The 26,429-nt window shown below is 39.9% G+C and overlaps 2 protein-coding genes and 1 long non-coding RNA gene across 3 annotated transcripts; 1 reads left to right on the top strand and 2 right to left on the bottom strand.

The window, feature by feature from the left end:
- Positions 1–920: 920 nt before the first annotated feature.
- Positions 921–17,608, bottom strand: LOC126705551 (G-type lectin S-receptor-like serine/threonine-protein kinase At4g03230). Its single transcript, XM_050404604.1, has 9 exons — positions 17,342–17,608; positions 16,015–16,602; positions 4,583–5,386; positions 3,683–3,853; positions 3,353–3,552; positions 2,921–3,131; positions 2,528–2,765; positions 2,297–2,444; positions 921–1,429 (listed from the first exon to the last, which is right to left on the bottom strand). The coding sequence occupies exons 2-9, from the start codon at positions 16,457–16,459 to the stop codon at positions 1,121–1,123; spliced, it is 2,526 nt and encodes an 841-aa protein (XP_050260561.1). The 5' UTR covers positions 16,460–16,602; positions 17,342–17,608; the 3' UTR covers positions 921–1,120.
- On the bottom strand, positions 12,712–14,097 carry LOC126705549 (uncharacterized). The gene is made up of 3 exons (XM_050404603.1): positions 13,930–14,097; positions 13,460–13,857; positions 12,712–13,376 (listed from the first exon to the last, which is right to left on the bottom strand). The coding sequence occupies exons 2-3, from the start codon at positions 13,853–13,855 to the stop codon at positions 12,843–12,845; spliced, it is 930 nt and encodes a 309-aa protein (XP_050260560.1). The 5' UTR covers positions 13,856–13,857; positions 13,930–14,097; the 3' UTR covers positions 12,712–12,842.
- A 2,147-nt stretch (positions 17,609–19,755) lies between the features above and the next one.
- On the top strand, positions 19,756–21,870 carry LOC126707069 (uncharacterized). The gene is made up of 2 exons (XR_007648801.1): positions 19,756–19,803; positions 21,242–21,870. It is a non-coding gene; the product is annotated as an uncharacterized LOC126707069 (long non-coding RNA).
- Positions 21,871–26,429: the final 4,559 nt, after the last annotated feature.

The raw sequence follows: 26,429 nt of genomic DNA, 5'->3' as shown, positions 1-26,429 counted from the left end.
TTCTTGTGTATGTCTCACGGTTAAAGAAAAATCTCTCTTATTTTTCTTTACTCTCTCACACACACACACACTAATTGTCTATTTCAAATGCGGCAACACTTTGCTCTCTCCTCTTTGGCTGTCTTCTTAAAGGCGGCAATACCTTACTCTCTCATTCCTCTTGCATTCCTCCCAAGTGAAAATCTCTATTCTCTCTCTTGGTTTCATGTTTTATTTTCCCTTTCTCCATAGGGAGGACCCATGAGCCAAAACTATCAAATTCTTTATACCATTGTCTATTTATAAGACTTTTGCTATTCCCTTTTGGACTAGGAATTCATTACCTCTTTAACAAAGAATTTATTCCCTCTTGGATTAGGAATATATTACATTTTTAATAAGGAATAGACTTTCTTCACACCAAGGAATAGTCTTTCCTTCTATAACAAGGAAACCCAAATTAATTTTTCCTTCTTCAACTAGGAAACCTAATTGAATTTCCAAGCCACAATTGGAATTTGAGGTAATTTCCCCACAAGTCCCACAAAAAAAAATAATAATAATAATAGAGAAATTAATATAACATAATTTGACCATAACACATTCCCAAAATTTTGGGTTAAATTGTTACTATATATGTTATATTAAGGCCTCCTTTGGAGTCTCCCAACTATTATCCCCCAACAGAGCTTTTCAGCAGGGAATTACATAAAAACTTGCAAATTTAAAACATTTTTATTCACAACATTTCTCTTGAATATTATTGCAAAGCTTCTAGATTATCAACATTCATTTATGAGACAAAATTTATTACACAAATGCAAAATTGTCCTGTCACTCAAAATCACTCTAAAATAGTTTGTTGTAGGTTTGTAACTAAAGTTGAAATATACTTTCTCCAGCATAATATAGCTTCCTATATTAGCATTGCCACTTTCAAGTGACAGAAAGACCTTGAATTTCATTTCAAAAATGCGAGAAGCTAATCTCTCGAATGTCAGGTACCAACGGATCTTTTGATGATACGTTTCAGAACCATAATACATTTGAATAATGTTGTTAGGCCATAGGCAAAGAAATTGAAAGTTTATGGATGATTTACAAGGATATACTAATGCTTATGGCTTTAATTCAAAAAATGTTACCGGCCTTCGATAATTGAAACAGTTGCATGATTCACAGAACAGATTTCTGTCCTGCTAATACCAGGGTTTGCCTTTATCACACTTCTCATAGTCAAGAAAGCAGGTTGTTTGGGATAAGGTAGAGCCGTACTTTCACTGCTAAGCATTGCGACAACATCAGACATAGTAGGTCTATCCGCTGCGCTTTCTTGAACACACAGGAGACCTATGTTAACATATTTCAATGCCGCACAGACAGAGGATACATCATCAAGTAGTGGATCCACCAATTCCGATCCCCTATCACTTGTCCATAATTCCCATGCCTTCAATATCGGGGAAAGAAAATAATAAATGTTAGGCAAGATACCTATGTTCACAAGCGGCAACAAGGAGAAAACTTCACTATGAAGATGGGAAGATTACAATATTGGCATAAAGGCTCTCCTTAAGAAATTCAAAGTCCAAATACACCCAAAGAACACTCTCTCTATTAAACATTAGCACACGATAAGATACCTGATTACAACATGCACATAGGAGTACTAGTTAAAAAGTTGAATATATGTTCAGCACATAGTGGACATGAGGGAACCTGGAACCCCTTGCGCAAGCCACAAGGCACATCAACAAATCTCCATCTTAGCTTGAGTTAGATCAAGTTATATAAGCAAAATTCCTATATTGCCTCGACTGAAGGCCTCAAGGGTATCATAGATCTTGGAATAATTAAATAATAAAATCTATAGTTTAAAATTATTTAAGTTTAGAACTTTGAGTTTTAGGTTCATAAATGTTCGGAGTATAATTTTATTTTTATTATTATTATTTATTTTATAATTGGGGGTCCATTTAACAACTAAAAATTATTTCATATGAATGCTGAATGAAATTCTGACTATGAAGTAATTGTAACAATAATTGATTCATGTAAAAAACCTTTCATAGAAAAACACAAATAAATTAATATATTATTATTGTGTGTGTGTGTGTGTTTTTTTTTTTTTTTTGGCATGAAAATACTATATTCATAAGGATCTGAAATATTGCATGTTTATGTGAGTGTGTGTGTTAGGGGGTGGGGGGAGTGAGATGGGGGATTGTTGAATTTTTTTTTTAAAGGAGTAACTGTCAATAAAGTAAAAAGAATATTGAACTACTTTTGAAAAAATAGTGGCAAATAAAATACTCACATATCCAAGAAGATGGAAAGAATCGGTCTGATAAAATCCAGTGTTCTTCCTACCACTCACAATCTCTAACAACAAGACACCAAAACTGAAAACATCCGACTTGATGGAGAAGAGGCCCTCTAGAGCATATTCAGGGGACATATAACCACTGAAAACCATAATCAAGTTAAAATGTTATTAGTCATGTTTTGTCTCTTTGTTTGAGCACATATCATGTTGGTTTGTACTTACTAAGTGCCAACAATTCTATTTGTATTTGCCTGTGATTCGTTTCCTTCAAATATTCTTGCCAATCCAAAATCTGATATCTTCGGATTCATTTTGGTATCTAACAAAATGTTGCTAGCCTTTAAGTCTCTATGAATAATCCTCAATCTAGAATATTGATGAAGGTAAAGAAGCCCTTGTGCAACGCCTTCAATCACACGAATCCGCATTTGCCAATCTAAAATCTTGCGCTTTTCTTGATCTATTTTACAATCATGAGAAATTAGTTGTATGCATTAATAGATCATATGCAAAGGTCGACCATGAAATCAATCACAATATCATATATGTGTGTATATATATATATATATATGTATGTATATATATGTATGTATGTATGTATGAAAAATTACTAACCAAAAATGAAAAAGTCCAAACTTTTATTTGGCATATACTCATATACTAGTATCTTTTCATCTCGTTCAATGCAGCAGCCAAAAAGTCTAACAAGATTGTTGTGTTGGAGCTTGGCTATGAGCATAGCTTCATTTTTTAGCTCCTCCCAACCTTGGCCTGATCTTCTTGAAAGCCTTTTCACAGCTACCAAATCCCCTTTCAGTAATATTCCCTGAAATTGTTTTCCTTGAACTTAGTTTTATGGCCGCCACGAAGAAATTAGTATAGCCCAATTATACTCGACAGAGATATATAGAGTAGAGATTATAACAGACGCAGTAACAAACTGGCAGTGCCTGTTTGTTCTCGTTAACATGGCAAGTGTAAAGTTTATAAGAGTAAACCTTTGTATATATTCCACATCCTAAGCATTGAGTTTATGGATAATCATACCTTGTAAACAGGTCCAAAACCACCCTCTCCAAGCTTATTTGCATCTGAGAAATTATCAGTTGCAGCAGAAACACTTGTAAAACTGAATAATGGCATTTTGACTTCCTTTTTCCTGATGTCTCCACTCTTATTTTCTTCCAGCAGCTCCGAATTTTCAGACTTTATGGTCATGCCCAAATCTAACTGTACCAAATCCTCACCTGAACAGTGAACAATTACAAAACACACACACACAGAGTATATATATATACATATTTATTTATTTATGGCAATAATTAAGGATATACATTTTGATTGCTTAAGTAGCATTATCAGCAATTATTTTCTCACCCTTGCTTGTCATCCTGAGTTTTTTCCATACACAATAGACAAAGAGGCCCAACAAAAGCGTTGCAAGAGGCAGAGATAGTATGGCGACTAATTGCTTAGCTCGTACAAGCATTACTCCATCAATTGCTCCAGGCGTCGCTGCTGAGTTAGATTCATTCCTTGAGCTTGGGCCTGTCAAAGAAAATCAGAGGAATAAATAAACTAAAAATTGGTAATGCCTACCATCTCAAGTAAAAATAATATGGCAACACCTAGAATTATCCCGTAAAAACCTTGGGAACTCAATAAGAAGCTGTTTGGATTCAGCATTTCCGCTGAATCCTGTATTGCGTTTTTCTCTTTTTTTTTTTTTTTTTTTTTTTTTTGCTTTCACGCATTTTAGGGAGAAGACAAAATTTACTGTTCATGAGACAAATGTCACTATTCACACACTGTACTAATACTGTTCACGTACTGTTCATGGGACCTACAGTCACTTTATTAAAAAAAAAATTAAAAATGGATCCCACAGTACTATTTACACATTTAAAAATTATTTTACTACAGTGCTTTCAATTTCAACAAAAATAAGCTCAATCCAAACAGACCCTAAGTCTAAATGTAAAGTTGTGACCCAATTCCAAATTAAGACAATTTAGCTTAAGAGTAAAACATAGATAAAGTATCTTATATGTTATACATTAGGATGCCTAATTGAATTTTTTAACATTTACTTTTTTTATTTTTAAAATTCTATTGGTAGGGTATGGAGATTTAAACCCGGATTGTCTTCCTAGTGTACAAATTGAGCTACAAGGCTCTTGGAAGGAAAGAGTGAATTTAATAACAGAAACATATACAATTACAAATGGAACAACTAGTTATTCACTTTACCAACAAAAGTTCTTACATAATTCTTACCATGGGTGCCCGATTCCAAGGGGTCTAGTTTCAGATAGAAATCATTTCCATATTTATCTTCAATTGATGGTAGCTTCAGATATGAAAAAGAACCATGCCATTCTATGCAGACAGACTTGGTCCTATTGGGACCGAACTTTTCCTCAAAAGCATAAGCAATACAAGAACAACTGTTCAAGCAAGATGATTGACACTCCTTATTACTGCTCATCTCCAAAGGCTTCGGATTATCAAGCCAATCAACGTTAGACATGAGAAGAAACACATCATTTTGAATATCACTATTATTCTTACTGCACTGCAGAGCAGTTTTCCTCACACAGTCACTGGACACGCCTCCTTTGCTCCGAGCACCAGCAGAAACGGGTTTGAAACCTGGCAAACAGCTACATGGTTCATGTGCAGTCTCATTGCATACGCTAAAATTGCCGCATAAAGCATAATCCCCACATCTGGATGACTGTAATGTGGAATTCCACTTTTTCTTATCTTCTAACCATGACTGAAGTTTAAGCTTCCCGGATTCATGCAACACGATTCTCGAAATTTGAGTCTGAGAAGTGTAGTTAATAGGCCAAGAAACATAACCCCAATCACAAGATAAAACATCAAAGCTAGTGAGTAAACTAGTCCAATATACTTCAGACCCCTTCATTATTTTTATTATTGGTTGGACTGTACTATAAATATTAAGACCCAACTGCAGATAGAAATGACCAGGCGCAGGATCTTCTCTACTTTTCCATGATATTAATGAGGCGTTATCTACTATTAGTTTCATTCCGGGCAAAAGAGTATCAGTAGTGAAGATGATAAAATATTGGGCATGATGGGCTTACCTTAATGGGCCTGACGGATTGGGTCTCTTGGGCCTGCGTAGGTATGGTCCCAGCTTTGAAGGCCCATCACTACTGACGCAGCAAGGGCCCATGATCCGGTAATGAGAATCCTTGCTCACCACGTTTGGAAGAATTGGGAATAGAGTCCCACATTGAAAAGATGTGGGAACCAGAAAGGGAAAGTCAACCCCTTATCACTATAAAAGGCGTAATACCCACAGAAATCGAGGTATGCTTTTATGAACCCTCTCTAACGCACTAAGTAAAACAGAGGAAGTCTAACTTGACCGTCGGAGAGTCTTTGGCCGGCACCTCACCGGTGCTCTCTGAAGGATTCTTTAGTTTCTTTCCTCGTGCAGGTTCAATTCGAGTCGCGAGTACGGTGTGACCCATTGGTGACGGGAATCGACGTCATCAGTTGGCGCCGTCTGTGGGAAATCGACGACCGGGTACGGTAACATTTCCTAGATAAAGGAGTTACATGGTACTCACGCGCTCGATGGCAACCACAAATGACGTCCAAGAAGAAGCTCCTACGACTGCCCTTGAGAGACAGGTCAAGACGCTCGCCGCAGCTGTGGAGCGCCTCACCAAACAAAACCACGACCTGACGGAACAGCTGAATCAAAAGAGTGCAGCCGTGAATAGCCAGGGAGATCAAGAAGGGAACAGTGCGGAGAGGAGAAATAATGACGGACCGCAGGAGAGCAACGCACCGAGCAAACAAGTGCGACGGGACGCTAGCATCCCCTCAGTGACGGACACAGCTCCACAACCCATCATCGCAGAGATGCAGGCGATGAAGGAACAGATGGAAGTCCTGATGAACGCTCTCAAGGGGCGAGTGTCCAGCGATCTTGACGACCTTGTCAACCGGACTGACTCGCCATTTACGGCGTCCGTCAACTCCTTCCCCCTGCCGAGTAAGTTCCGCATGCCGAGCATGGACAGTTATGACGGAGTCAAGGACCCCCTCGATCACCTAGAGACCTTCAAGACCTTGATGCACCTCCAGGGAGTGGCGGACGCAATTATGTGTAGGGCATTCCCTACAACCCTGAAGGGCGCGGCAAGGATTTGGTTCAGCCGCCTGACACCAAACTCCATCGGCACCTTCAGAGAGCTGAGCGCTCAGTTCACTACACACTTCATTGGAGGACATCGGTACAAGAAATCCACGGCTTGTCTGATGAACATCAAGCAGAGAGAGGAGGAGACGTTACGGGCCTACATATCACGCTTCAATAAAGAAGCGCTCACGATCGACGAAGCCGACGACAAAATATTGGTGGCCGCGTTCACAAACGGGCTGAAGGGGGGTAAGTTTTTGTTCTCCCTATACAAAAACGACCCAAAGACAATGTCGGAGGTGCTTTACAGGGCCACCAAGTATATGAACGCTGAAGACGCTCTACTAGCAAGAGAAGACAGACCGAAGAAAAGAGACAGACAAGAGGATCCCCGACAGGACCAGGGGCGAAAAAAAGGACGGATGGGAGATCGAAGGGACGAGAGACGTCCAAAACCCATGGGTGGAAGGTTCACAAGTTTCACCCCGTTGACCGCTCCGATAGACCAAGTCCTAATGCAGATTAAGGACGAAGGATCCCTGACGTTTCCGGGAAAGCTGAAGAGTGATCCCAACAAAAGGTCAAGAGACAAATATTGCCGCTTCCACCGTGACCATGGTCACGACACTGCCGATTGTTACGACTTGAAGCAACAAATCGAAAACCTTATCCGACAAGGAAAGCTGAAGAAGTTCGTCAGCAAGGAAAGAATGGATCAACCCCAACAAGAACAACACCCCCGTCGAGAAAACGAGCGGCCAAGGCCCCCAATAGGGGACATAAGGATGATAATTGGAGGAACAGCAGCGGCCGGATCGTCCAAAAAGGCTCGCAAAACGTACCTTCGGATGGTACAGAATGTCCAGCTGGCAGGCACGGTACCAAAGATGGCTAGAAGGGAAGGCCCCATTATCGGGTTCTCGGAGGAGGATGCAAGACGCCTACACCATCCACACGACGATGCACTCGTCGTCACCTTGCGGGCAGGCGACTACAACATCCACCGGGTGTTGGTCGACAACGGTAGTTCGGCCGACATCATGTATTATCCGGCATTCCAACAAATGAGGATTGATAGAGAACTGCTAATACCGACAAACGCCCCGCTCGTTGGCTTCGGGGGGAGTAGGATATTCCCTTTGGGCGCCGTCACGTTACCGGTGACGGTAGGAGACTACCCCCAACAAATCACCAAGGACGTAACATTCCTGGTGGTCGATTGCTCGTCAGCCTACAATGCTATTATTGGACGGCCCACTCTCAACTCGTGGAAGGCGGCAACATCAACATACCACCTGATGATCAAGTTCCCAACGGAGTATGGGGTAGGAGAGCTACGCGGAAGCCAAATTGCCGCACGAGAATGCTACGTAGCTATGATGGAGGTGGAAGACCAGATCCAGGCCTTGAACATAGAAGAACACCGAACGACGGCAGAACCTACTGAGAAGCTAGAGGAGATAGTTCTCGACAGTTCCAATTCAGATCGAACTACCAGGATCGGAACGCTTGTCAAACCCGCAATCCGTCAAGAGCTCGTAGCTTTCTTGAGGAGCAATAAGGATGTGTTCGCTTGGAGCCATGACGATATGCCAGGAATCGATCCCTCGGTCATGGTACATAAGTTGAATGTGTTGCCCTCGTTCCCACCCGTCCGACAAAAGAAGAGAGTATTCGCCCCGGAGCGAGACCAAGCAATAGCGGAAGAGGTCCGCAAACTCCAAGATGCAAGCTTTATCAGGGAAGTCTACTACCCCGATTGGCTGGCGAATGTGGTAATGGTGAAGAAAACGAGTGGCAAATGGCGGATGTGCGTGGACTTCACCGATCTTAACAAAGCATGCCCCAAAGATAGCTATCCCCTCCCAAGGGTCGACATCCTAGTGGACTCGACGGCTCAACACCAATTGCTAAGCTTCATGGATGCTTTCTCGGGTTATAACCAGATCCGCATGCACGAGGACGACCAGGAGAAGACTTCGTTTGTAACCAGTCAAGGTCTCTTCTGTTACAAAGTAATGCCATTCGGTCTGAAGAATGCAGGGGCAACATACCAGAGACTAATGAACAAGATGTTCGCACAGCAAATCGGGAGGAACGTCCAAGTTTATGTCGACGACATGCTGGTGAAGAGCCGGAAGGAGGAAGACCATTTGGAAGATCTCAAGGAAACATTCGGCACACTCCGATCCTACAACATGAAGCTCAATCCAGGAAAGTGCGCGTTTGGTGTAACGGCAGGAAAATTCCTAGGATTCATGGTATCTCAAAGGGGGATTGAAGCTAACCCGGACAAAATCCGAGCCATAATGGAGATGGCCCCCCCGAGAAACGTGAAGGAAGTACAGAGCCTTAACGGCAAGGTAGCGGCATTGAATAGATTCGTGTCGAGAGCGACGGACAAATGTTTACCTTTCTTCCGAACATTGAAAAAGTCATTCGAGTGGACGGACGAGTGTCAACGAGCATTCGAGGAGTTAAAAACCTATCTATCTTCACCACCTCTACTGAGCCCCTCGCAACCAGGTGAAGAGCTCTTCCTCTATTTGGCCGTCTCCACTGTGGCCGTCAGCGCGGCCTTAATCAGAGAGGAGGACAGGGCACAGAAGCCCGTGTACTACGCCAGCCGGGCGCTCCGCGGTGCCGAGGAAAGATACCAACCTATGGAGAAACTCGCCTTTGCGTTGGTCACGGCGGCTCGCAAGCTCAAGCCCTACTTTCAAGCCCATACCGTGAACGTAGTGACCGACAAGCCCTTGCGAAGGGCACTAAGTAATCCTGAGGCCGCAGGTCGACTGACGCTGTGGGCAATAGAATTGAGCGAGTTTGACATCAAGTATCGTCCACGTGTGGCCATCAAAGGACAAGCTGTAGCCGACTTCATAGCTGAGTTTACGCATGACGCGGACAAGGGGGCAGAAGAACCCCCCCAGTGGAACATCTACACCGACGGATCATCCAATAAGCGAGTTGGAGGAGCCGGCATAGTATTGCTGTCACCTGAAGGAGACAAGATTGAATGTATGGTCCGTCTCGACTTCCCCATTACCAACAATGAAGCAGAATACGAAGCAGTAGCAGCAGGACTCGACCTAGCCAAAGCCGCCGGAGCTGAAAGTGTGGTCGTGCATTGCGACTCTCAAGTCGTGACCAATCAAGTAAACGGAGATTATGAATGCAAAGGGGAAAGGTTGAAGAGATATCTCGATCAAGTGAGGGCTAGAGTCGATGGGCTAAAAGCAACGTTCGTCCAGATCCCCAGGGGAGACAACGAGCTCGCTGATCGGCTAGCCAAAGCCGCTTCAGCAGAACACATGATAACACTGGGTAATGTACTTCCCTTTGTTCAAATCTTTCCGCTGATAGACCCCGACAACATGCAGGAGATACGCTCCGAAAGAAACTGGACTACGCCGATAGCTTCATACTTAAAGGACGGGATATTGCCTGAGGAGAAGGAGGCAGCGAGAAAGCTAAAAGTCCGAGCGGCAAGGTTCGTCTTGATAAAAGACATTCTTTACAAGAGAGGTTTCTCCCGTCCTTACCAAAGATGTCTCGGGGTTGAAGAGGCAGACTACGTGATGAGGGAAGTACACGAAGGAATATGCGGGAACCATTCTGGATCGCGGTCGTTGGTGCACAAGCTGTTACGAGCTGGTTATTACTGGCCGACCATGCAAAAGGATGCTGAGTCCTATGTTAAAAGATGCGACAAATGCCAGAGGTTCAGCAATTTTATCGGACAGCCAGCTGAAGAGCTGACCCCCATAACGGCTCCATGGCCGTTCGCTCAGTGGGGACTGGACATCATGGGACCTTTCCCAACGGCGATAAGGCAGCTAAAGTTCTTGGTAGTGGGCATTGACTACTTCACGAAATGGGTAGAAGCGGAAGCCTTGGCCACCATTACAGAAAAGAACATTAGAAGTTTTGTCTGGCGGAACATAGTATGTAGGTTTGGTATTCCTAGAGTCCTTGTCTCAGATAACGGGAGGCAGTTCGATAACGGCCCCTTCCGTGATTTCTGCTCACAACTAGGAATAAAAAACCACTACTCATCCCCCGCCCATCCTCAGGCTAACGGTCAGGTTGAGGTCACAAACCGATCCTTGCTAAAGATTATCAAAACTCGGCTCGAGGGGGCAAAGGGCATATGGCCAGAAGAACTGCCAAGCATACTGTGGGCATATAGGACAACGGCGAGGACTCCGACAGGAGAGACACCGTTTCGACTGACCTACGGGAGCGAGGCAGTCATCCCAGCGGAAGTTGGGCTCACGAGCTACAGGGTTCACAACCACGACGAGGGAAGGAATGACGAATCCATGAGGCTACAGCTGGACCTTATAGACGAGGTCAGGTCGGAAGCAGAACAGAGGATCGCTAGATACCAGGATCGCATGTCCAAACATTTCAACTCACGGGTCCGACAAAGAAGCTTCCAAGTTGGAGACCTCGTACTCAGGAGGGTCATGGGTACAACTAGAGACCCTACACAAGGAAAGCTCGGCCCCAACTGGGAAGGACCCTACAGAGTTACGTCGTGGAAAAGGAAAGGGACATACCACCTGGAGACAATAGACGGAGAAAAGCTACCACATCCGTGGAATGCCGAGCACTTGAGGAAATACTACCAGTGATAGCGACACGACAACCAGTTTCTCTTTTAAGACTTTTTGGGAATTATTAACTTTTATTGGCACTGTTTAACTATTTTTGCTACAATATTGTCGTGCCTTTTTTAAGCCCAAGGGGGCAGGCACTTTTCCTTTACGCATTCTACAATCAGATGCAATTTTTGATCTTCTACTTGAATGTATGTCATTGCAATTGCCCACAAAAGTTAACGGAAACGATAGAAGTCCGCAAGATGGACGGATTATCCTACAGGGACGATCCCACTACGTCCACAAGGTGGACGGATCATCCTACAGGGATGATAACCATAAGTCCACAAGATGGACGGATACAATATGAAGTCCGCAAGACGGACGGATTATCCTACAGGGACGATCCCACTACGTCCACAAGGTGGACGGATCGTCCTACAGGGACGATCACCCTGAGTCCACAAAGTGGACGGATCACTAAGGTGATGAAACAAAAGTCCACAAAGTGGACGGATCACTAAGGTGATTAAATGTGAGTCCACAAAGTGGACGGATCACTAAGGTGATGAAACAAAAGTCCACAAAGTGGACGGATCACTAAGGTGATGAAATATAAGTCCACAAAGTGGACAGATCACTAAGGTGATGAAACAAAAGTCCACAAAGTGGACAGATCACTAAGGTGATGAAATATAAGTCCACAAAGTAGACAGATCACTAAGGTGATGAAACAAAAGTCCACAAAGTGGACGGATCACTAAGGTGATGAAATGTGAGTCCACAAAGTGGACGGATCACTAAGGTGATGAAACAAAAGTCCACAAAGTGGACGGATCACTAAGGTGATGAAATATAAGTCCACAAAGTGGACAGATCACTAAGGTGATGAAACAAAAGTCCACAAAGTGGACAGATCACTAAGGTGATGAAATATAAGTCCACAAAGTAGACAGATCACTAAGGTGATGAAACAAAAGTCCACAAAGTGGACGGATCACTAAGGTGATGAAATGTGAGTCCACAAAGTGGACGGATCACTAAGGTGATGAAACAAAAGTCCACAAAGTGGACGGATCACTAAGGTGATGAAATATGAATCCATAAAGTGGACGGATCACTAAGGTGATGAAACATAAGTCCACCAAGTGGACGGACTACTTAGGTGATGTGACATAGGTCCACAAAGTGGACGGATCACAAAGGTGATGCAATTAGTCCACAAAGTGGACGGATCACTAAGATGTTGAAATACATGAAATAAAGTCCTTGAGATGGACGGACTGTCCTACATGAAATAAAGTCCCAAGGTGGACGGATACAATAGATGGACGTTTTCGCAAAGTGGACGTATACTGGCTACGTTAAAATTTTCTACAAGTCCATTAAATACACGATATATTTAAAAGTGATGAACAACGCCACAAAGTGGACGGTCCGCATAATAAACCCCTCAAAACAGACGGAGAAGGAAAATCCTCACCGATGTAAATGCTCAATCAACACAAGATAACAAGTCTGCAATGTGGACGGATAATCACAGATTAACAAATATCCTCACAAAAATAATCCCTCAAGAAGGTAGACGGAGTTTTAAACAGAGCACCAAACAATTATAAAAAGCATGTGAACTTTTAAGCCAAAAGCCCCAAAGGCAAATGTTCAATACAAAAAAAGGACGGATTGTCTCAAAAAATGAATAAAAAAGAAAGACGGATTGTTCACAAAATAAAGTACATATGCATCAATCTTTCTTTTCTTCAGCATCTGGGACATCCTTCGACGGGGCGGACTCTCCGTCTCCCTGAGCAGCACCGTCTCCAAAAAGGTCCTCCGTATTTTCGGAGGCGACGGGGAGGGCAGAAGTCTGGGCTTGGTCCTCAAGTTTGACCATTGTCAAGTCCAGCTCTGGATAAGCCTTCTTGACTTGACGGAGGGAATCATCGAATCCTTGGAGGAAGGAGTCCGACAGCTCGCCCAAACAGGACTCCGAGCATCGGTACTCCTCGACGGCTGCCACTCTAGCCTGACGGATCTCTTCTTTGAGTTGTTTTATCTCAGCTTCTTTGTTCTCTATGACCGTCAGCGAAGTAGCCGTCTTCTCCTCAAGCTCCTTCCTCGCCTGCTCAGAAAGCCCCAGCTTCTTCTCCATCTTGGACCTCCATCTCTGAAGTTGTCCGAGCTCTTCCTCCGTCTGCTGCGCCTTCGCGCGCACCCGGTCCAAGCTACTCTCACGGTTGAGACACCGGTCAAGTAGTCCCTTCATCATGACCAAGGACTGCAAGTAGAAAAGAGACCGTCACATAATGTAAGTAACAGGAAGAATGAAAAACAAAAACTTATTTGACAAACATAACCAACCTGAGCGACGGCGAAGAGGCCCGTCTCCCCCATGGCCTCCGTCGAATGGTTTCCCAGGTCTTCGTAGTCTTCTGCCGTGATGATGGACGACAGTTTCTCCAATGCATACTTGGAGTCATCACGAAGAAGGGAAGGAGGTCTCTCTTGCTTACCGTCTGGGACCGCCATCAATCCTTTGCCCTTCCCCTGCTTCGCTGGGGTGACGGCCTTGTTACCCTCAGCCATTAAGCCAACCACAGGTTCAAGAGAGACCTTTGGTTGCTTAAAGGGACGGTCGGATTTTGTCGTCAGTTTCCTTTTAGGGACTGAAGCTGATGCCTTAGGAACCTCCTCGCCGGATTCCCTCTTCTTGACGGCTTGGGACTTGATCAAAGCTCTCCTCTTTGCGTCATCCATCTCTGCAAATAATGACGGATGAAATTAAAACAAAATAAAGCAAAATAAATGACAAGTAAAGTTGACGGGCTTACGTTTGTGAACTCGCTCGTCGTATCTTATCGCTTCTTGGGTGGGCTCAGGACCGTCGCAGTACCAATGTATGGTCCTCGGGTTCACCAACTTCGCCCAAGTCCTTTCCTCCGGCGTAGTCTTCTTGCAAACCTTTTCAAGGAAGCTAAACTCCTCAAGGCTGACTTGTGGGCGCCGTCTACCTGCAAAGAAAGATGATCAAGATATACACATATAACTGGACGGATATGAAAAGCAACACAAAATTTAGACGGATGCATACGTGTCTGATTTATAACTGCCCAAGTTGTGTCGACGGGCATGAACTCCGTCTCCCCTGGATGGTTCATCCATCTATCACCCTCCAGGAAGAAGTACCGACTCTTCCAGTCTCTATTTGAGTCTGGGGTCTCAAAGATCACCTTCAACAAGGGGCTCCGACTGGCAAAACTGTACATCCCCCTTGATCCAGAAATCTCGTCTGGACGGTAACAGTGAAGAAATTCACGGACCGTCAATTTCCTTTCCCCGTTTGACATTGCACCGTAGAGAATCTCCATGGCTATGAAGACCCTCCAGGCGTTAGGGGATATCTGGGTGACGGACAACCCCAGATACTGCAAGAGTTCCCTATGAAGGGTAGAAAGCGGGAATCGAAGTCCAGCCTTCAATGCCTGTTCGTACACTCCTACACCGTCTACCCCTTCGTAATAACACTTCTCCGACACATATGGTAGACGGATGGAGACATAGTCTGGAATTTGGAAGTTGGTCCTGAAGGTGCTGAAATGTCTCTCCCTGATGACGGATGTAAACCTATGAACAGTCCACTCTGGCAACATGATGAACTGCCTTAGTCCATCAGCGCCTACAACGGACTCCAGTTGTTGATCCCCGTCATCATCGGAACCCTCTACTTCGACTATCTCCACATCCTCATTTGTTGAGGATGAAGAGGAGGCAGACGGACTCCTACTTTCGCCGGGGCTCTCTTGGTCTTTATGACCGGACGGGTATACATCCTCGTATTCCGTCCCATCACGAACCACCGACTGGTTACTTGACGCACTAGACATTTCCTACAATTGACAATAAAACCTAAGACCGACGGGTTTGAAAGTGTTGACGGGTATGGAAAGCCTAACAACAATGCATGGAAGAGAATGTAACTTGACTATAGTAAATTAGAAGCACTTACCGAACTTAACAGAGGACGGGTGACGGTTGGTGTAATCAGCGAATATTCGTCCTCGACGGATTGCACAGATTAGGTTGACGGCTTTGCTCTGACAGGGTTGACGGCTTCGCTCTGACAAGTGTTTTCTGAGTGAAAATTGAAAAATGAAAGAGTGAGGCGCCTTATATATATAGGAAGTGCACGGAAGACGAAGCGACGCTTCGATCCTATACAACGACCATTCAGAGAGTGACACGTGGCATGCTTAATAAATGCTGACAACCTGTCAGTACGTACCAACAGATTTGTACCTGCCATGTATCCGTCAACTGGATGATTCTCCCTTTGACGGGTTGATTCAGCTAGGACCGTCGTTCTATTTTGCATGAATCCGTCATATCCATATGTAAGGACCGTCACCCCACTGATCCTTTGACCTTAAAGGTGACGGATCATCGGGGTGAAGGGGGCAACTGAAGATGATAAAATATTGGGCATGATGGGCTTACCTTAATGGGCCTGACGGATTGGGTCTCTTGGGCCTGCGTAGGTATGGTCCCAGCTTTGAAGGCCCATCACTACTGACGCAGCAAGGGCCCATGATCCGGTAATGAGAATCCTTGCTCACCACGTTTGGAAGAATTGGGAATAGAGTCCCACATTGAAAAGATGTGGGAACCAGAAAGGGAAAGTCAACCCCTTATCACTATAAAAGGCGTAATACCCACAGAAATCGAGGTATGCTTTTATGAACCCTCTCTAACGCACTAAGTAAAACAGAGGAAGTCTAACTTGACCGTCGGAGAGTCTTTGGCCGGCACCTCACCGGTGCTCTCTGAAGGATTCTTTAGTTTCTTTCCTCGTGCAGGTTCAATTCGAGTCGCGAGTACGGTGTGACCCATTGGTGACGGGAATCGACGTCATCAAGTAGGATAGTCAAAGCTTTGCCAAAAAAGCTCCAAGACCCTGTTTGTGAGTATAAGATTACCTGTATCCAATAGCATGGCATAGGTACCGTTGCCAGCTGAAGTGTTGGTCATGGCGTATGTCATTGTGCCATCAGATATTGCGAGATCTCCATCCTGATTAATATTGAGAGCAGCAGTGGAATCAGGGAATGGGTACTTTCTGTTTGCAACCCAAACTACACTCTGCTCAGAAACATTCTTGAATCGTATTGCCAAGTAATACTTTGTCGAATTTCCTGGAGAGTAGAAACAAAGTTCGAAGATTCCATTAGGCGACACAATGGTCTCCGGGTGTGTCAGTGATTGGCCAGGTAAGATGGTATCCGTGACAGTATTATACGTGGATTGAAAACCCAGAGAGAAAAAAAGAAGCAGGAAAGCAATAAGAGGGGAAATTCTATTATTCATGTTTTTATCAGGCAGCTATGCATTGTGCAATGCAGCACAATTTACAATTTGCCATTTGCAGTGCAGAGGAAGGAGACTCAAAAGTCATGTCGTTAGATTGAGGAAGGAGACTAGGTCAACCGTCAGCGCTTTTCGCCCTGTCACTGAAAATGAAAAGGCATTAATCATTATGGTGACATTTCACTTAAACTATAGTGTCGTACAATTCTAGGTTTTACTGTAATCAATTTTATAATTTTTATCCCCAGTGAACATAAAATGACATGACATAGTTCGTAAACTTACTAATCGGGTTTTAATTTTTGGTCCTCGTGTATTGATATGTGTGATTATTGGATCTCCATAAACGTAGGAGCAAATGATTTATTTATTATTATTATTATTGAAAGAGAAGGAGCAAATGAATTTAGATATGCTTGGTTAGTAAGAAAGGAGAAGAAATATTAAAATAATAATAATAATAAGATCTTGATTTTTTTAGTTCATGTAAGCTTTAGTGACTAGTTACCATAAGGATTAACTTCACAACAAATTAAAAATAACATAAACTAAATTTATTGAAAACTCAATTTTGCCCTTTGATAAATCATGGACTGTAGCTCACTTCACGGATTCCTCTCATCTCATCTTCAGAACAAGCCTCTCCATGCTGCTTCTTCTTCTTCTCTTCTCTATTTTTATTTTTATTTTTTATTTACGTCTTACATATCTAATCTCAAAAAACCCTCTTGCTTTGCTTCACATTGGCTGGTAAAAAGAAGAGCTCAAACACAAGGGACTCAAAGCTCAAAAGACAGTCACATATGCACAAAACACAAAAGTCTCAAAACACACTGAAACTCACACACACAACAATGGAGTGTACTTGGCCTGAGAGCTTACCTTCTAGCTAGCAAGAAAAAGGCAATAGAAGAGCTTGTTCAAGGCCGTGATATTGCAAATCAGCTACGTTCTTTGCTTAATAAGTCAGCTGGAGACAACAACAACAACAACAAGGCAGCCTTGGCTGAAGATCTTGTTCTGAAAATCTTGAAGTCCTTTACTAATATGTGGAGGAGCATGTGGGGCTTTGCGTGGAGGAAAGTAAAAGAAAAGGAAAATAAGAAGATGAGGAAGAAGTGAAGGAGTGGATGAGAAAAAAGTGAAAGAAAAAAGTTTAAAAGAGTTTTTCAGTTTGGGTAAAGCAAATTGGGAGAAAATATAGGGTTTGGGACCACATATTATTTCACAATTTCTTTTTTAATTGTAATGTTAATAAAATTTCATTTTACAAAGATTAATTTTAAATTAATATTATGAAAATATTATATCATTTTATTATATTTTTCAATTTTTTAGATTATTACTATTTTTCTTTAGAAAAAAAATAGTACTATTGACAAAATATTTTTATATTAATTTCATAATAAAGTTTATACAGTAAGTTGTTATTAGTTCTCATATAGACTTACTAGTGACATTTTTTTTCTACCATTAACAACTTGTCATATAGACTTTATTGTAAAATTTTTGTAAAAATATTGTATTCATAACTTGTATTAAGAGAGGTAATTGAAACAAATAATTTTCTTTATCTATACATTATCATTTTTGGTAATTTATCTTTCAAATTGCCATTTTTATAAATACTAGTCAAACACTTAACTTTTTCAAAAAGTACTTTTCTAACTGTTTTTATCAAACACTATTTTTAATTTTCACAAAAAACCTAATTTCATACTACATTTTTTGAAAATTCCATTTAAAAAAAAAAAAAAAGTCCAATCCCAAAGCCTTCCAAAATTATATATTTTCCTACACTTTTTCCTAACAAAATTTGTCTTTTTATTTTTACCAGTTTTTCTACCATGTGAGTACCAGAACCAATTAACCAAAGCTGCTTTTTCCTTTGATTGATTTGTCTACCCTAGCACCGACACTATTTAATTTTATTCTTTTTATCCCTCCCTCCAATAAGTCCTCGCTTCACACCGACACTCACCTGACTCTCTCTTTCTCTCTCTTTGTTGACTTCTTTGTCTTTTCCTAGTGTCCAACCTTACAGGTGCGGAGCAACAAATATCAAAAGTCAATGGCTAACCGCCCCGAAATAAAAAGCAACGCCTATTCAAACGCAATGGAACATGAATCAAGGGTCATGATCATCCCTTTTTTTAGCCGAGGAAAACAATTTAGTTGTGTTATGTGTCAACTTTATATATATTAAAGAACGGTGTCGTTTCTCAGAAAAAAAAAAAAAGAACGGTGCTTTTTTTTTTTGGTTAACAAAGAACGGTGTTTACACATACCTTAATGTACACATTTTTAAACATAATAGAAAAGACGACTGTAATAGTTTAGTCATCATTTGGCTGATATTTTTATGAAAATCATGCAATGTGTGTGGTTGTTTGATTTTTGACTAAATAGCAACCTAAACATTGCCTTCTCTCTCAAAAAACCAATTACATCTCTCTTTGGTGAAAATAGTCAAATAGTCCCTTTTTGCAAAAAATGTTGCAATCTATAACTATTTCGAAAATATGTAAGGATCTACCACTTTTTGGGTACTTGAATCTCATAAAAAAATTTCAAAAATTTTCAGAGTATATTTTTTCAAAGAACTCAAGTTTCACAAACTCGAATTTCAAAAAGACACAGATTTCCTCCAAACAGGTTTGCAGCAACTGTTGCAAACAGGGACAGGTGTCAACTAAATAAGGAGACACCTAAGCAATCACTTAAGCAAGGGTCATGTGCAACTAAATGGATTGCTATTAACCCTAACATTAACAGCGTTAGGCAGAGTCTTCTCCTCAAACACGCCCTTGCTTCCTCTCAGTCTCTCACCCACAACTTCTCTCTCATCCTCCTCTATGGCACGATGGCTCCACCTTTGTTTTTCTCAAGAACCCCAGTTCGGCCAAAGAATCACGGCCACTAAGGCCGCCGTTGATTCCGCCTATTCACCCCTTTCCTTCTTCGCCAATTCTGTCTCATTCCTTTCCCACTCAATCATTGCCGCCCTTAACAACCTTCTCTCTCTTTGCCATTCCCATCCCGCATCCATATATTTGCCGCCAAGGACCACCACTCCTATAACTTCAACTTTTCTCAGCTGTTCTGTAATCTTTAGATTTTACTGATGTTTTGGGTATTCATACCTAAACTTTGTTGCTAATTACTTGATAGGACATATTGATCATTCTGCTAGATTGATGCTTGTAATTACATGGAATCGGTCATTTAGAGGGTTACCTAATGTTGATGATGGGAAGGATGACTTTGACTCAGAAGATCATGAAACTCATGCCGCAGTGTTAGATAAGTTGCTAGCCTGGCAGAAGCTATATGATGAAGTGAAGGTATATTGCAATATTTCTTTGCTTTATTTTGTCACACTTTGTCCTGAAAAAAAAGCTGTACCCAGTGTGGTTCCATTTTACATGAACTGATTATTAATTTTTTGCTTAATTATAAATTTATGGGCCTTCACATGTATGCTTGAGCATTTCTTGAGTATAAGTAATGGAGATTTTCTTTGAGTTGATAAGAATTGGTCCACGTGGATAATCTTCTAGTTATTACTTCTAAAAATTAAAAAATAAAAACTTCTAGTTATCCCAGCTTGCTTGTCAATTTGTCATGAAATTGGTGATGTGCTTTAGAGGTATGATGCACAATTTGAGTTTGAGAAACATTTACAGACAAATAACAGTGAAATTGCTAGTTGCTTTAGTAGGTATCTTAAGTTAGTTTTCATATCCAAACTTAGGTATTGCAACTTAACTTCACCATTTAAATTCAGCTATGCTATAAGTTGTAATTATGAATATGAGAGCACATTCTGTAATCTGTACATGAGTTTTGCCATTCTAGAAAAGACTCCCCCCCTTTTTTTTGGGTCAAAGAACTACTAACCATACAAATTGCTTCTTGGAATGTGAATTTTGATCGTTGTTTGTGGGTAATCATTTGCCGTTTGGCGTGGTGGTGTCCAAGGACAAGTTATTTGGCAAAGGAATATTGAAAATGTCGCTTAATCATCTTTCCTTCAATTTCATGTTGTTTACCACCAAATCTCAATGTCTTTATATATATATATATATATATATATATATATATATATTTTTTTTTTTTTTTTTTTTTACAGTGATACATTATTCTCTTTTTCATGATGTATTTTAGGGCCTAATGTCATTTACACATTATAATGATAGTTCCTGCTTTGAAGCTATATTAGATAAGTTTGGTTGTATTAGTGAGAGGGCTATCAGATTGATAGCTTTTCTCTTGAAGTGGCTGTACCTCCAATTATCCTTGAAAATGAACACTCAATTAGGTAAGAATTGTTGACTTGCTAATGTTGTAGAATCTCTGAGCGTGCGTCAGTAATGGTACTTCTCCTGTTCAAATTCAAAAGCTGGGGGTGCCTGGCCTTTGGTTAATAATTTTTCTTCCAAAAAAAAAAAAAAGAAAGAAAGAAAAGGGAAGGAAAAAGCCCTATTTGCTTATTATGCTTGTCAAAAATTTATGAGGATAAAAATTAGAATTGAAGCTCATATTCTCCTTTCATTAATTTTGTTTTTAGGACAGTTCACTTTGGCTGATATAGGATAGTTCGCTTGTGTTCAGTAAATATAATATTTTTGTTGATATTAACTTATGCATATATCTTTATGCAAATTTTTTTGTTCACTAAAAGTGCTGCTTCTGTTGTGCATTTATTTATAATTTTATTACAAAGTAATCATATACATTACTTATAAACTGTCTTCTTTAGGGTTGAATGTTGCTCGATAGGCAAGTGAGCTTATGAAATTTGAATACCAGAAGAAGGTTGCTTCACTGAATAGGCATAAGAAACAAGGTACCAACTCTGAAGCATTGGAGAAAGCAAAGGCTGCATTGAGTCATCTTCATACAAGATACATTGTTGACATGCAATCCTTGGATTCAACAGATGAGTTGGAATAATATGAGTTGGAACAACATAAGTAGAAGAGGGGACCAAATGAGATGGAACAAGATGGGATGGAAGATAAACCTCAAAACTATCTCATTGCGGAAGAGCAGTTTGCGATAGATGTTTTGAAGTAGAGGTTGGAAGAGGAGGAGGATTGTCAGAGTTTGCGCGTTCATGTTCAAAAATGTATAGAAGCTTGCAGTCCATATCACATCCTCAGAATTAAAGTCAAGATCTCATCATGAGAATGTTTTATAAGCCTTGTATAATTTTGTCATTTGTATTAGTAATGTGTTACATTACAATTCTTGCAATATTTATTTGGGATGAGCTCTGAGAATCATATATGGTTTTGTTACATCAAATTGAGTTTTGACATAATATTATTAGTTCCTTGCCAACCAAAAGAATTATTATATGTTCTTTTACTTTATTTATAAAGGTAACACCGTGGTACCACTCTTTATTCCTCTCCCTCTGTTTAGATTTTGGTTGTTTAATTGATGTTACATGTGATTGAAGATTATGGACCTCTTGTAGTGGGCCATGTGATCATATACCACATGCAACTAGCTCACAACAGAAATAAGCATGTTCAAACCAAATCCAAATTGTCAGATATGGTTGCGCGCTCACCTGAAATGTTTTCTGCTAACCAAATCCATATCTAAGTTTAAACTTCCTGAATCTTAAAAGAGAGCCAAATAAAAAGAAAAGCTCAACAAATCTATTGCTAAATTTAAAGTTCCTGAATTTAAATTTTCATCCATATCATTTTATTGCATTCATTTAAAGCTGCCTTGTTCAAATATGCAAATACATAGATACAAAAAATATAAAAATGAAATTTCCCATTGAATATGAAATTATCCAAAATCTGTCCAAATTGTTAGATATGCTCTCCAAAAATCTGTCAAAGTCAGATGTGCTATCCAAAATACTGTCAAAGTTCTGTCCACTAAATGTTATATAACAGCCAATATGTTGTCCAAAAACTGTGCAAAACACAAAGGAAAACAGCCAATATGGTGTTTTTCAAAGGTTGCCAATATCAAGATCTATTGAAACCTGCAAAATATGCCACCAAATATAAAATAAGTGTATGGAAAAAATAACTAAAAGGAAAATATAAGTTTAAGTTTTAGCAAAATTCATAACAACTATACACACCCGATTCAAGCCATATAACCCAATGTGATCTTGTCCAACCAAAATTTCACAATCAAAAGATTCCTACATATAACATTTAAACCCAAGATTTTCATAACCACCAACTTGCATGCTCAACAAATCTATGGTTTGTTTTATTGATACCCTAGATTTTTCTACATCATCCGCAAAAGCTTGTTGGGCAGGTGTAATTTTTCTATTTGATCTTAACATGTGTTTCATTGGGGAAGGAGCAAACTCATGATTATGTTGTTCATGAAAAGAAACAACTTCTAACATACCATCCTTTCGAAGCTGACAAGTCATTTGTGCTAAACAACCAATTCGTGAAATTGGGTGATGGAAAGATACCTGTTCACAACGTCTGTCAATAGCTCGTTCACCTTGTTTTGAATAACAAAATGTTCTCCTCTTAACATGTCCAGCACTTCCTCGCCTAACATATTGTTTCCTTACATTGAAGCCCATTCTATGAGCATATTGTTTGTAAAACTCATATGCATTGTCATCACAATCAAATTTCATTCCAATCATTGGTGCCTTAATTTCCTTATTGTGTTTACTCAGGGTGTTTGGACTACCATCAATAGGTTTTACTTGAGTTTCTTCCTAAATCCAAAAATCAATAAAAAGCAATAGTGTTAAGAATATTCAATATGAAAAATAATATTTAATTTTTTAATAAACCTAGTAAAAAATCGTAGTTGCTTATAGTCTTACAAACAGTCACAATGAACAACAACAACAATATTCAGAACTCAAAATACCTAAATATCCTATTCAACAAAAATTATACTCAAAAACTCCCAAAAAATAAGTAGTATATAAATCCTTGCCACCAACAATAAATACCCATTCAAAACCATAAGCTCTTAAGCTATAGAACTCAACTATGGTAATAATCATAAGGACAAATATTCAAACTTCAAATATAATGCAATTTGAGAAACCAATTTGAGGGAATAATTATCTTTAAAAAAACAGTGTTTTTTTTTTAAAAAAAATTACAATAAATTCAATGAAAATCAAACCTAAACAAATTGAGAACCATTGCATTTGTCACTGTCAGGGAGAATGCCGAGAAACGATGGAGTGGTGGTCCTTGGTGGCGAATTTATGGGAGCGGCATCGGCTGAGTGAGAAAGTGAATGGGGCAGAATCAGCGACAAGGGAAGCGGGTGAAGAGGAGGAATGGAGATATGGTCTGGTGATATTCGCGGCTGCTGCATGTGGCCATCGTCGATTCCGCCTATTCACCCAAGCTCTTGTCGATCTGAGTTTGCTAAGAAAACAGAGGAGATGAGAGAGAGGCGTACGTGTTTGAAGCTGTGGGTGAGAGGAAGCAGGGGCATGACTCTACCTAACATTGGAGAAATTATAGAGTCCTCTGGTGGACCACGTCATTTGTCCACCATTCCACTAAAAAACTTCAATTTATTTAAAATTGCTGAGTCAGTTTTTAATTTCTATTTAAAAAAATTTTCTAACTAACAATTTTAAATAAGTGGAAGTTTTTTAATGGAATGGTGGGCCACATTACTTGTCCACCATGTGGATTTTATAATTTCTCCTAACGCTGACGCTATTAACATTAGAGTTAACAACAATTCACTTAAAATGGGTCCTGTGCATTGCACATGACCCTTACTTAAGTGATTGCTTAGGTGTCTCCTTGTTTAATTGACATCTGTCCTTGTTTGCAACAGTTGTTGCAAACTTGTTTGGAGAAAATTCATGTTCTTTCAAAAATGTGATAGATCTTTACATATTTTCAATTCAGTAATAAATTGCTAACTTTTTTGCTAAGTAGGGTTAGTGGGCTATTTTGGCCACCCTCTTTGATTTGAAAAATCAAAAGGGAAAAATCAAATTGAAAAAGAAATAAGTGGAACCCACGGATCGACTATTTATTGACACTTGATAGGACAGCTACGCTGAAATGTTGAATAGAAATTCCTAGGAGGAAAAGCGACGGAACTACGGATTTCAAAGGAATGTAAATCCGTAGTATTAATTTGAAGTTGAGAGCCCATTAAGTATTTGTTAAATATTAGGGTTAATATATTATATTGAATATTTTAGAATACTTACAAAAGTAGAAGCATAAATTAAAGAACACAAGAACAAAAGATTACATATTTATTATATGAGAACGTTGTACAAATCTTATGTTACAATAAACATAACATGGGTATATATATAGAAGGTTAAATCTTAGACTTTTAGCATAAGTATGAGTCTTATAGGATGAGCTTAGACCTATACTAATAAGCTAATATAACTAATATATCTCCAACACTACAAAATACTAATCGTTCCTGGTAATAACTTTTTATTATTAGACCAAAATTCCAATCGGTTTTTAGTGTTGGCAGAAATTGAATTCTAGATCTATTATTCAACTATCAAAGACTTTACAAGTTGAGATAACTAGAACTCATACATTAAAATTTAATGTAGTGAGGATAGAGGCTCACTACGTGTAGCGATGAGAATATCTTCTTTAAAAACTTTAGTTAATTTAGTGAGGCTGATGCACGCTTGTTTCGGTTAAGTTTAAATAAATTTTTACTAAAATATTAAATTGGTGAGACTGATGTGAATGCTTTTAAACCACTTTATATTTTTTTTTTTTTTTTTTTTGCTGTCTCATCTTGTTCCTAATTCTTTATAGCCCCTATTTTTTTGGGAAATTTACTTTAGAATTGCATCAGTTTGTGTAAACTTTAAAAATTTAAAAAAAAAAAAAAAAAAAAAAAAAAAAAAAAAAAAAAACCATGCCTAGATGAACCGATTGAGAGGAAAGAGAAACTGAGGGATCGAACCAGTTTTGAGAGAGGCATTCTGTGACTATATCACCGAATGAAACTGAGGCTCAGATGAACCGATTTATAAATAAAAAATAAAAAGCCGGGCCGCCGTCTGTGGTCTCGCCAAATCCTTGCACATCTTATCAATTTCTTCGTTGAAATGCATTCTGTGGCTATCCGACTTTGAACGGCAACGGTTTAAAGTCTAAAGAGTGTAATCCTTTTCACAACAAGACATTGAAAAGCTTAAATTATATCAGCGAATTATGAAAACATTGAAAAGTTTAAATTTATTAAGATCCCAGATTTGAATGGCTTGCTGAAGCAAATCAAACAATATATATTAAAATAATAATCTACAAGAAGCTCCATGATGCTGCAATGATTTGAAGTCTAATATAGTCACCTCAACGCAAAAGAAACAAAGATTTCTCACCACAACAGTAATTTAAAAGAACCTTAAGCTATCAATTTAAACAATATATAGTTGAGCCCAGTGATTTTGTGCAGTTGAACGATAGAAAATGAACTGCATAGTTGAAATCACGAGTGGTGCGAAAGGTGAAGAGACATTAGCTCCGGCAAGACCACGGACAGCGAGTTTCGTTTGATCCTCTTTCTCTCTCTCTTAAAACTGAGTCCTATGTTTCTTTTTCCTCTGAATTGGTTCATCTAGGCCTGGTTTTTTTTTTTTTTTTTTGGTTATTTGTGCCTCGCACGTGATTTGAACCGTCAGTTTATGGGAAATTGACCAGAGACTAAACTCATTAGCATGACCCTTGTTTATTAACCGGAGACTAACGAATGTAGTGATTTGGCTAAGGTGTGAAGTTTAGGAACTAAATTGGCTGAAATAAAAGTTTACGGGGGTGTCATGACAACAACTCCAAAGCTCAAGGGGTGTCAAGGTATTTTTTCCGAAATAAAATTAAAAAAACTCATTATTTAACGAGTTATGACAAAAATTGTGCAAATTTTTGTTATAGCATGGTTCAAATTCCCTTCCAAAAAAAAAAAAAAAAATTGCAATGGAAAGTATACATAA

Source organism: Quercus robur, chromosome 11, assembly GCF_932294415.1.
Source record: "Quercus robur chromosome 11, dhQueRobu3.1, whole genome shotgun sequence".
Classification (NCBI taxonomy): domain Eukaryota; kingdom Viridiplantae; phylum Streptophyta; class Magnoliopsida; order Fagales; family Fagaceae; genus Quercus; species Quercus robur.
The sequence above is the reverse complement of the archived record's forward strand: the minus strand, read 5'-3'. Positions and strand labels throughout refer to the sequence as shown.